This window comes from Ochotona curzoniae, unplaced genomic scaffold (assembly GCF_017591425.1).
Source record: "Ochotona curzoniae isolate NIBS_2020 unplaced genomic scaffold, NIBS_Ocur_1.0 scaffold_2656, whole genome shotgun sequence".
Taxonomy (NCBI): Eukaryota; Metazoa; Chordata; class Mammalia; order Lagomorpha; family Ochotonidae; genus Ochotona; species Ochotona curzoniae.
Genome location: NW_024467098.1, coordinates 349,350 through 361,300, shown reverse-complemented (window position 1 = coordinate 361,300; position 11,951 = coordinate 349,350). Strand labels below are relative to the sequence as shown.

At 41.1% G+C, this 11,951-nt stretch overlaps 1 protein-coding gene across 1 annotated transcript in view; it reads right to left on the bottom strand.

Moving 5' to 3' along the window:
- Positions 1 to 9,192: 9,192 nt before the first annotated feature.
- LOC121171440 (cytochrome P450 3A6-like) overlaps positions 9,193 to 11,951 on the bottom strand; it is a 50,717-nt gene continuing 47,958 nt past the window's right edge. The window contains 2 exon segments of the mRNA XM_041003139.1: positions 9,193 to 9,392; positions 10,941 to 11,104. Coding sequence (XP_040859073.1) covers positions 9,297 to 9,392; positions 10,941 to 11,104 — 260 coding nt within the window. The 3' untranslated portion in view covers positions 9,193 to 9,296.

Sequence of the window (11,951 nt, the reverse complement as noted above, 5' to 3'; positions counted from 1 at the left end):
TGTAATCTTTATTAACAGAATTTAGATATTTTGTTAAAATGAATCGGCAATCAGAGGACATGGTATCACGCAGACACAAAAGCATTTTAGAATGCCCTGGAACATGTATCCTGGAAGAGTGTCTGTTGTTATGTTGCCTTTGTTGCTTTTTTCATCTTTGATACTCCCAATTCTTGCTTTCTCTTGCTTTCTCTTTGTTAATTGGGCCAGTGGGGTGTCTATTTTGTTAATCTTCTCAAGAAACCGGCTTTTTGATTCATTGATTTTGTGTATAGTCGTTTTGGTTTCTATTTGATTTATTTATTCCCTTTTTTTGATAATTTCTTGCTTCCTCTTGTTTGTGGGGTCATTCTGCTGCTGTTTTTCCAATCCCTGGAGGTGTGTGTTTAATTCCTGTATTTGATTCCTTCTTGTGCCTTGACATGAGCACTAAGCTTACCATGTAACACTGCTTTGGCTTTGTCCCACAAGTTTTGGACTGTTGCATCTTAGTTGTCATTGGTTTCCATAAATATTTTGATCTCGTCCTTGATTTCTTCTGTAACCCAATTTCTCATTTAATAGCATATTGTTCAACCTCCATGAGTTTACATATTTCCTGGGGCATTTTGAATTATTGATTTCCTGTTTCATTCCGTGATGGTCTGAGAAGGTGCATGGTATGAATCTGATTTTTTTGTAGTTAGTGACCCTTGATTTGTGTCCTATCATCTAGTCTATCCTAGAGAAGGTGCCATGCACTGCTCAAAAAATGTATAATCTGTGGCCTCAGGATGAAATATTCTATAGATGTCTACTAAGTCCAGTTGTTCTAATGTTTGTGTGAGCTCTGTAGCTTCTCTGTTGAGCTTTTGTCTTGTTGATCTATGTATTGGTGTTAATGGAGTATTCAGAGCTCCCTGGATTATCGTGTGTTCAAATATATCTTCCTTTAAGTCAATAAGTATTTTTTTTCATGTAGCTGGGTTCATCTGGGCTTGGAGCATAAATATTAAGAAGGGTAATTTCTTCCTGATGGATCTTGCCTTTCAACAATATATATATTGTCCTTGCCTGTTCTTTTTGATGTTTGTTATGTTGAAGTTTGTTTTGACCGAAGTTAGAATTGCTACACCAGCCTTTTTCTCTTGTCCATTGGGGTGGAATATCTTTTTCCATCTCTTCAGTTTCAGTTTCTTAGTGTCTTTTACAGTTATATGTGTCTCTTGTAGGCAGCAGAAGGTTGGGTCCTGTTTGTTAATCCAGTCTGTTAATCTGTGTTTTTTGACAGATGAATTAAAGCCATTTGTGTTAAGGGTTAATATTGAGAGATTGTGATTTTGTCTTGCCATGCGTGTGTGTCTTTCAGGATGTTTGTTTCTGAGTGTCTTTCCTTGCCTGAGCTTTAATGTGGTGGTCTTTCCACTTGCCAACCTTGCTTATGGTTTGCTTCCTTTTTCTCTGAAAGTAGTGCATTTTTGAGGAGATTCTGTAGAGCTGGATTTGTGCTGGCATATTCTTGTAATTTCTCTTTGCTATGGAAGTATCTAATTTCATTCTCGAATACAAATGGGATCTTTGCTGGGTACAATATTCTTGGCTGACAGTTGTTCTGTTTCAGTATTTGAAAGATTTTATTCCATTCCCTTCTTGCCTGTGGCTTCTGTTCTGACAAGTCAGCAGTGATTCTGATGTGAGATTGTCTTTACTTCATGCTACCCTCAGGATTCTTTCTTTGTGTTCATTGGAGGGAAGCTTGATTACCACGTGTCTGGGAGAAGATCTTTTTGGGTCAACCCTGTGGGGTGTTCTCTGTACTTCCTGGATTTGGACTGGGCTCATGTTTCAGGCATTTTGGAAGTTCTCCTGTATAAATTCATTGAGCACTGGTTGCCTATCTCTCTTTCCACTCCTTCTGGAAACCCCATAATTGATATTTGACTTTTTCATGTTGTCATTCACTCTTGGAATGCCTTCAATGCCTTGTGTAATTGTGTCTCCAGTTGGCTAATGATTTGTCTGCTTTCATTCTGAGAGTCTTCCAATTTGGATATCCTATCTTCTGCTGCAATAATTTTTTGGTTAAGTTTTCAACTGTGTATTTGAGGTTTTGAATTTCGGTTTTAGGTAATTTTGTTTCTGTAATTACGTGATTTTTTAATTCCTTAAGGTCCTCCCATTGTTTTTCGTTGTCTTTGAAGAGTATCATATTTATTTTTCTGAACTCGTTGTCTGATACGTCTTCAATTTCTTCATTTGTAATCTCTGTGATTGACCAGGCCTTTTGGTGAGATTTTGGTGTGGCACTGGCTCCTTCCTCTGGTTCATTTATCTTCCTGTGACCTTGTGACCTTGCCCCATGTCTCTCTCTGCTGCCACCTAGTGGCTGGGTGTATTTTTTTTTTTTTTTTTTTTTTTTGGTCTCAAGTTTCTCCTGCTACTGCTACTGATGGACCTGTTTTCTATGTGCTTGCAACTCAACCTAATTGTGCTAGCCTGTTAGCCAGGTTTGGCCTCCTGCTGGGGGGGAGGGGAGTGTTCTCTTCCACCTTTCACCGAGGACTGCTTCCAAACCACTTGGCCATTTTTGCCTCCTGCTGAGTGCAGCCACTTTCTTGTTACAGCAATTCACCCAGTTTCTCCCCTGCGATAGCAGTTTACCAAAGTCTCTGCAGTCCAGGGCTCCCTCCCTGTCGCTGTTCAAAGGGCTGGCACCTCATCTCTTTAGTGATTCACGATTCACCGAAGCTCATGTTAGCAACTTACCAAAGTCTCTGCAGTCCAGGGCTCCCTGCCTGCCGCTTTCTGGCTGTCCAAAGGGTAGGCACCTCCCCACTTTAATGATTCAAGATTCAAGATTCGTGCTAGCCACTCACCAAAGTCTCTGCCGTCCAGGGCTCCCTCCCTGCCATTTTTCAGCTGTCCATCCCAGTATTTCATGATTGTTCTACTGCTGTGTGCCATTTCTCTTGGTCCTGGCGGGACTGGGGAATTTCCCACAGTGTTCCCCATGTTTCTTTTCCTCTCGGGCTCACTGCAGCCTGCTCGCGTCCCTATTTTCCAGGACCCTCAGCTATGTCCATCTAAACCGGGTGGCCATCTTCACTCTAGTACACACATTTCCCTAAACCTTGATCCTTCCCACCCTGATCCACCATGTAACCATTATGAAAAATTATACATATATACACATATGTATATATATATATATATATAATGACTTCCTATCTAGAGTTTGAAGTAAAGTTACTTAGTATTTTACATACTTAATATAGTGTTCATTATATATGCAACATATTGTTAATATATATTTACTTTATTATCATTATCATCTGGGTATTTGTATCTTTCCATGAGAATTCACTTATATCTTATATACTCCTAGGTATTGTTCACTGTAGTTGTTCTTGAATTAAAAAAATGCTCTTTTCTAGTAAAATGCAACTCTAAATACTCAAATTCATTATTATCGGAAATGAGATAACCTTTCTCATTACTTCTTAATGGTCATTTATTGTTGGTGTATCTGTAGGAAATTTATTGATATTTTCAGGATATTATGTCCTATAACACATTTAGGTTAACTTCAGTTTTGATGAGCACTTTTTAAATATTTATTTTATGTATTTGATAGCCAAAGTAATAGAGACTCAGGGTCAAACATATCTTCTATTTGCCCATTCATTCGCCAAATGTTCAAGGCAGCTGGGCTTGAGCCAGGTCAAAGCTGGGAATCAGGAAGTCCAAATGGGAACACCAGTTGGGTGAAAGAGGCACAAGCACTTGAACCACCACCATTGCTTTCCCAGGTAAATTAGCATGGAACTGTAAATAAGCATGGAACTGCAGTGTAAACAGAGCAGCTGGAATTCAAACCTGTGCCTAAACATGGGATGCCAATGTCAAAGATAGCAGTTGACAGAGCTGTGAGACAACATGGGTCACCTTTCACTTATTTATACAGCTCAGTTATTTTTTTTTTTATTTTAACAATCTTTACATGGTTAATTTGTACATAAAGGGTCAAGGGCTACAGGAAAGTGGGTAAGACTATTATTTCCATATTGTTTCCTTCATATATCTGAGGTAGAGGGGGATATTGAGGGAGAAGCCCCACCTGATTTCCCACCCACCCCAAGTCCCGCATGTGGGGCATGCTCCGAGATACTCATTGAAGTGGTTTCAATAGGTCACCAGTTTTGAAATTGCTGCCAATCTTGCCTCTCCAAACACGATGAGGTTGTTGAAAAATCCATTAATTGACATTGTCCATCATAGCGTCTCTATTTGCCCGGTATTTTGTTGCTGAGGTGATTGATTAACTTGTTCCATCTTCTGTCCCTTCATGGTTTGTGTTCTGAGTCTGGCATTTCAATTGGGCAGATCACCAAAGAAACTTCGTCTGAGGTGTTCTCTGGCCAAATACTCATATACACCAGCAAGCACAGGGCCCAGCACAGTCCATCACCCGGTCAGCTGGTAGTTGCAAGTGCTAGGTTGGTTCTGTTTTCAGCCCCACCTTCTACTGGAACCAATGGTTGTTGCAGTCCAGCCTGGTTCTGTACAGCACATACTTGGTCTTCACCTAAACCAGTGGGAGCTGCATCCTGATGAGAGCGGCCCACAATAACCCCCACCAGGCCAACCCCCACCCTGGTTTGCCAATATGTGTGGCAGGCCAGTCCAATCTGACCCACATCCGCCTGGTTATCGTACATGGCAAATGGCATTAAAGCTTGGATCCATCTACCCAGCTCAACAGTCAAGCCTTCACGGGTGTGGTTGAGTGCCTCTCTGTCTAGCTACCCCAGCCCCTGTCGTAGTTCTCATGCCTTCCCGTGGCAGTGGTAACCCAAGAGGGGGGAACCCACTATTTCCCTCCCAAGTTTCTCACTCCCGGATTGTGCACTTTCCAGGTGGTTCTGCAGTTTAACTTGACAGGATTAGCCCCCAGTGCCAGTTTCTGCCAGCTGATGCTATGACTATGCCCAAACAGCCCTCTCCCATTCTAATTGTAGGTTGCACCCAAGGAACAATCAACCCATCCTGGCTTTTCCCTGGTCTAGTCCACTTGAGGCGCACAGGTGTTGTAGCCCTGCTTAGTCTGGTCTGCCTTCATCCCAGTTCATGCTCTCCAGTGGGAGTAGCTGTCCAGCAGGGGAACCTCCCCTTATTCCCCCGCTGGCTCTGTCCCCTCCCCTCCTGTTTCTCATGTGTGCTGGATGGGCACTGCAGTCACATCTGGAACAGTCAACCTCCTCCTGCCATTCTGTAGTGTGGACTGGTTTTTATCGCAACCAAACCTGGCTCGACGCTTACTCTGCTTCTGGGTCCAGCTCCATATCTGATTCCAATCTGGCTATTGCAAATACTTGTGAATTGAACCACCAGATGATTACAATTTAAAAGGATGTTGAGTTCAACAGTGGGTCTTGCATGGATGGACATCCTAGTAGCGTGGCTACTGCTTGGAAGAACCTGACCCAGGGCAGATTCAATATTTGGGGCCCCATACCCAGCCACTGTTCCAAACAATGTGGGAGTCCTGGGCTTGCCTAAGCTTTCAGCAGCTCAGATCTTAGACTCTGTTCACTGCCTGCATCCTGGTGGAACAGGCCCACATGAATTTGACCTCCAAGCTTGGGTGGATGAAATTTCAAGCAGGATGGAGGATACAGGGGTGCCTGAGTCAGGGCACACTAAATCCTGGGCTTGCAGGCAGCCCAGGAGCAAATGGCAGCAGGTTTCTTGCACTGTCTGACCAGCAAAAGCTCTGAAAAGTTAGGGGTAGGGCATTACTACATAGAGGCATCCATGGATAAAGCCACTGTACATGTAGGTGAGGAATGAATTGGAGGAAAATCCAACAATAGGGTCATTGTAATTGCAGGTAAACAAAGGGACTGAAACATGTTAATATGGAGTGGAGACACCAGAAGATTTGAATGGTTCAGACTGATACACCAGCCCACATGGGAGTGCTGAGTCAGGCTTTTTAGCATTCAGTAAGGCAGAGAATTACACACCACTCCAAACAAAAGTTAGGGCTTGGGACCTGGCTACCAGGATTAGATTCCAGTACCTAACTGTGCATGTTAGAAAAGAAAACAGGTCACATTAGACAGGGTCATGACACTAACCGAAACATTAGGGAACCAGATCCAGGGACAGATTCTCAGGAGGATATGTCTACCAAATCTTGTGGAAATAGAAGTCTTGCCACACTCATGGATATAGGGATTGAGCATACTCTAGGCAGATCATGGCTGCAGTACCCACATTTGCATCCTAAACCAGGGTGTAGGGCAAGCTAGGTTGCAACATGTACCAGCTCATGCTAGGCCAAGATGGAGGGGCAGGCTATGCCAGGCAAAGGCTTAACATCTACTGCCACTCCTGAGATCTGAGTCTATGACCAAGAAAGGGAACTTGGGAAACCACCCTATTAAGTCACACCTTATACTGGAGAGCATGTTGTCTAGGCCTGGGGACGGGCAAGCTGAGCAAGGTATCTCTACCCATTGGCAAGTGTGTGGGACAGGTCTGGAATAGGAAGGACCATGTAGGGACAAGCAAACCAGGCTGGAGTACAGGTCATGCCAAGCTAGGCTATCATACCTCCTAGTTTGCATGGACCAGGGGTGGGACAAAATGAGCAGGGCCAGGTTAAAGCACCTGCCAGCAAGAGCTGGGACAGGGAGTAGACTAGATCAGACCAGGCTGCAGCCTTTAAAGGCAAAGGCCAAGACATGTGAGGAACTATGCCAAGCTGGATCAAACACTGGTATACGCAATATCAATGGCTGGGATCAGACCTGTTTGGGAAGCTCAGAGGATGGCCAGACTGTGTTTTGGTTTCCATTGGTGAATGTAACAGCTGAGTTGGGGCTACTGTCCAGTGTAGGCATGGCTGAAGTGCTCCTCAGCATAGGTGTGGACTGGGTATGGGGTATGACAGATTGGGCTGGACTCAAGCACCCAAATGTGCTTGTGCAAGCCAAGGTATTTGTAGGAAAAGCTGGGCAGAATCTCTGCCCCTAAGGAACTATGTGTGAGCTGTTTAGGTGTGGATCATGCTTGGCTGATCTTTGACACCCAACAGACAAACCTGGAATGTGTGAAGGCCAGTCAGGAAAGGCCACTACTCATGCTAGGACAGGAGGTGAACTAAGTAGGTTGGCTCATGGATCCTACAATGAGTGTGAGATCTAGAATTAGGCAAGGTTCTGATGGAGGAGATTCAGCAACTCCTCTGTTGGAACACAGTGCCTGAACATGAGCACAAGAACCACAGTAGTAGCAGCCCAGGCTGGGTTGACTGTTCCTACTGTTTTAAGCACAAGCCAGTGTGCGTTTGGGTTGGTTGGGCTTTAGGGTAGCATCAGCCAACAAATTCTGTCAAGTTAAACTGCAAAACCACTGGGAGAATGCAAGACCCTGGGGCAGAAGTGGATCCAGTAAGGAAACAGCTGGCACATCCGTCTCGGGTTACCATTCGCATTGGTGAGCATTAGAATCAGAATTGGGGCAGACATGGCTAGACAGAAGGTAGCATCCACCAGCTTGTGTGTGAGTGGGATGGTGCGCTGGTGTGATTGAACCGGGCTTCAATGCCCATTGACATGTATGAGAACTGAATGGGAAGTGAGATAAGCTGGACCAGTCTACTTTACAACTAGAAAACTTAGGAACCAAGAAAGGAGGCAGTATTTGTAGGGTTATTGCAGATTGCTCCTGGTCTGCAGTTCCCACTGGTGTACATGAAGGCCAGGTGGGTGGTGAGCTGGATTAAGCTGGGCTGCTACACTTACTGGTTTGCATAAAAGAACTCCCTTCAGTTGAACATAAGGAAAAGATCCTTAAATGTGCATGTGAAAAAATCACCTGACATAGAGAAGAATGGCAATTAAATTCACAGCAGAACTCTCACAGAAAACTCTACAGGCCAAAAGAGAATGGAGCAACATACTCCAGATTCCAAAACCAAAACATTGTCAGGCCAGAATAATGTATCCAGAAAAGTATTCCTTTGTAAATTGAGAGGTCCAAATATTCACCCATTCATATTGACCCTGATTGTCAATGGAATATACTCATCAATAAAACATCATAGATTAATGGAGTGGATTTAAAAACAAAACCCATCTATTTGTTGCCTACAGGAGACAATTTAACCAACAAATATCAGCAAGAAATGTGATAATGGATTTTGATTCTTTCTTTGCTTTTTCATATCTTCAGAATACTTTTTTGGATGAAACATTCAATGACTCACAGATCATATAGTAGCATGATTTTCTACAAGAAAATTCTTGATTTTCATTTATTCAATGACACATTCATCATTCAGTCATGTGACATTTAACTTTATGGTGTTGATAATTTCTTTCTCTCCCTCTCTCTCTCTTTTTCTCTCTCTCTTTTGTAATTTGCCTTTTTATTGAAATGCATGTGTAGTAACTGTATAATGGAGACTATCAGACCCAAATGTGAGGATACAATGCAGTATGCATCTCTACTTCCAGACAGAGATGTACTCCCACTGAAACTGTTTACTACATCTTGGGATGTTGGACTCTCTGCCATTTTCCATGTCTACAATGATATAGATATGACTGTGTATGATGAACTACACTATAGTCATGTCATTGGGGGAGGTTGGAGGTGGGAGGGTATTGGGGATAAGGCAAATCCCAGGGCCTTTGGAAATGCATCATAAAGTGATAACAATAAAGAGTAAAATAAAAAGTAGTCATTCTGGAATTCTTGAGGAGGCTTCACACACAGTGCACAAGAGGATGCAAAATATGAGCTTTTGGTTCTCACTGATTCAGTATGATAGATTCCCATTTAAATGGCAGGAATGAATTAGAAGCATTTTAAAGAAATTGGCATATTCAATGGATATTTACTGGAAAATAATAAACATGAACCATATAGAATACAACTGACATTACTGGGCAAACTAATTTATTCAAATCTATTTTAGCGTTATTGACAAACTAGTTAGAATAGTTATGGTGTGTTCAGCTTAGGCATACGATGAGAGGACTAAAAGAAGAGGGAGAGAGATGATCAAAAACAACCAGAGGCTGAGTCTACATATCTGGAACTGATTTACTCAACTCCTCTGTGTTACACAATAGACAGAACTCTGCAACACAGATGGATCAAATTGCCCATTATCTGTAATCCTTCCTTTTTTACCACAGGTCGGTTACAACATTATTTCCAACTATTATTAGCAAAATACATTGAGGTCTCTTGTGTTTTGAGTACAGCTTCCATGAAGAACAAAGGCAAAGTCTACAGGATAATCAAGCTTCATGTACAATCCCATCTCTTGACATGACCTTTAGAATAACGGGCTTCTCAGGCTTGAGGAGTCCTTGTGGGGCTAGTTTAAGCGGGAACTGAAATGATGAAGTAAGCATGCTGAGAAGCAAGAAATTAAGCACCACCCATAGCATCAATAACAACAGCAATAAACATACTAAAAAATGTAAACATCATCCGTAACATATGGTTAACCCATCTAGAAAAGTCACATGAAGTTAAGTATTCTGTGTTGAAATCTACTCTTGAATGGGTGATGCACATTTTAAGTGTATGAATAGTTCTCAAATTATGGAGAAGTCAATTCCAAGTAGTGATGCAAAATAAAATATATGCTTTTTGTTTCTTACTTTCCCTTTTGCCTTCCAACTGCAATGTAAATGGCAAATAAGAAAACTCTGATGTTCTGAAGAGCTTTCATGAACCCTCTTAGCTTCATTCTCAATGAATCTTTCATTCAGTGTGCGGATTCATCCAATTGTTCTCTCAGTAAAGAGAAGTACAAGCAAATCCTCATAAACTTGAGGAAGTGCCAGGATGAAGTTGACTGGAAGCCTGCCAAGAAATAAGAATCCCACACCAAGTGTAACAGAGACCTGCTTTCTCTCAGGGGTGACTCCATTTCTTCAAACACCTTTAAACTTATGAGCTGATTTTCAATTGGTGGCCAATTCTATTCTCCTAGGTTTCTCAGCAGAAACCATACTAAGGAGATGAATATTAAATGCCACTTAATCGCTAGAAATAAGCTTCTTAGAGCCTTCCCTGGTAGGAATGAGTGAAACAGTCATGTAAACTCCTCACATGACAATTCCAGGAAAAGATGAAAAAGACTAAAACTGGACAGGTCCTGACAACCACTGGAACTGGGATTACTTAACAGCCATTCCACACAAGTATATATCTGTTCGAGTATTGTTACTCCATTTTCATGGTATTAACAGTTCACATTTGAAGATGAAATCAAGAGGGGTATAAACACAAACATGCTGGGAAAGGAAATAGAAGCACTAAATCAAAGCTAATTATACAAAGGACAATATTCACTTAATGGTTACAAAAATATGTACTTCAAAGCATCAAAATATAACTCTTAACTTGCCGTATAAGGCATCAGCAAATTCACAGAATAGTTCTCACCTATCTTTGTCATCACATTGGAGTTCTGAAACAAGCCCTTCAGAAGTGATTATAATAATCAATATGATGAGCAATTGAAATTCACAGATTCTGTTATACAGATTCTCATGTTATTGGATATGGAGGTAAAAGAACATATTTTATAATATAACATGTAATCATTTAAAAATATTAAATGCAGTCTTGTACTTTCATAGAAGACATACAGGGGTTTCAAAGTAATTTTAAATCCAAGTCAAATCATTCCTTAAACAATTTTTTGCATGCTGTCTGTGGGATGAGTCCCACAAAAATACTATTGAAGGTTTATTCAAGGACAAAAGTGACACTCAAGAGTGTAGATTTGTGGAGGCATTCAGAGATGTAGGAAAAACAAAATTAAGAAAAATGCTGCAATGACAAAACATTGTATTATAACACTACAACATTCAGTTTTTTAAAAACCTGCCAGAAAAAAACATTCTCACTACATGAAGTGCACTAACCTGGGTTTCCTTACAAGGCTTGAAGGAGAAGTTCTGCATTAATCTGATCAGAGCAAGTTTCATGTTCATGAGGCCAAACCTCACACCAATGCAATTTCGAGGACCAGCTCCAAAGGGAAGGTATATGTAAGGATTGATGTTGTCCTTGTTTTTTTTTTTTGAACCTGGTTCCACAACAGAAATGAAAATACATTAGTGATGCTTAAAAGCATCTATTTGGAGTTGTCAAATACATCTTTCACATAATTGTGGGTTGGCCATTCAAATCTTACTATTATTGAGCTTTAAGAGTTGTAAATTAGAGAGCTTTCCAAATATCAATTACCCTAACTCTAGAGAAGTTTTCTTTCTTGTTGATTAGATGATTCGAGTGCTGTTTAAAAAGACATTTAGCTTAACACCTTAAAATTACATTGAGGGTGTTGATGAGTTCACATTCTGTAATACATATGGGAAGTAAGGATAATGGAGGGGAAAGCAGGTTCCTGCTTCAACTGACAACCGTATCGACATATGTTAACTGAGGGAGAAGATGATGCCTTCTAGTATCTAAACAATTCTTCTCCTCATTTTCTCTCTTCTCCAACCTCCTTCCAACCTGTCTTCCTCCTCATTCCCTTTGAGCTTTCCTTCAATTCACTCCTTCTCTTTCCAAATTCTCCATCAAATACTCTTTGTGATTCTCCCAAGCAGCACAGTACTTCTCCCCTACCATAATTAAGTGACATTACTGAGATGACATCTACTCTACTCTAATAGCATCAGTTATTAGGGTATTAGTAAATGCTTTTATGTCTCTTCAACCAGGCTATAAATTATTTGAATATTAAAGTTATTCACAAAATTTTTGGATAGTTGATGGCATTAAGAAAATAATGTTTATACTGGCAAAATGATCGTGAAATATAGTACTTTGACTTTAAAATAGTGCTACAGCTTTGTAGAATATTCCTAAGTTTCTATAGGATGTTGTTTTTAAAACATTTTTTATCATTTGTATTGGAAAGTCAG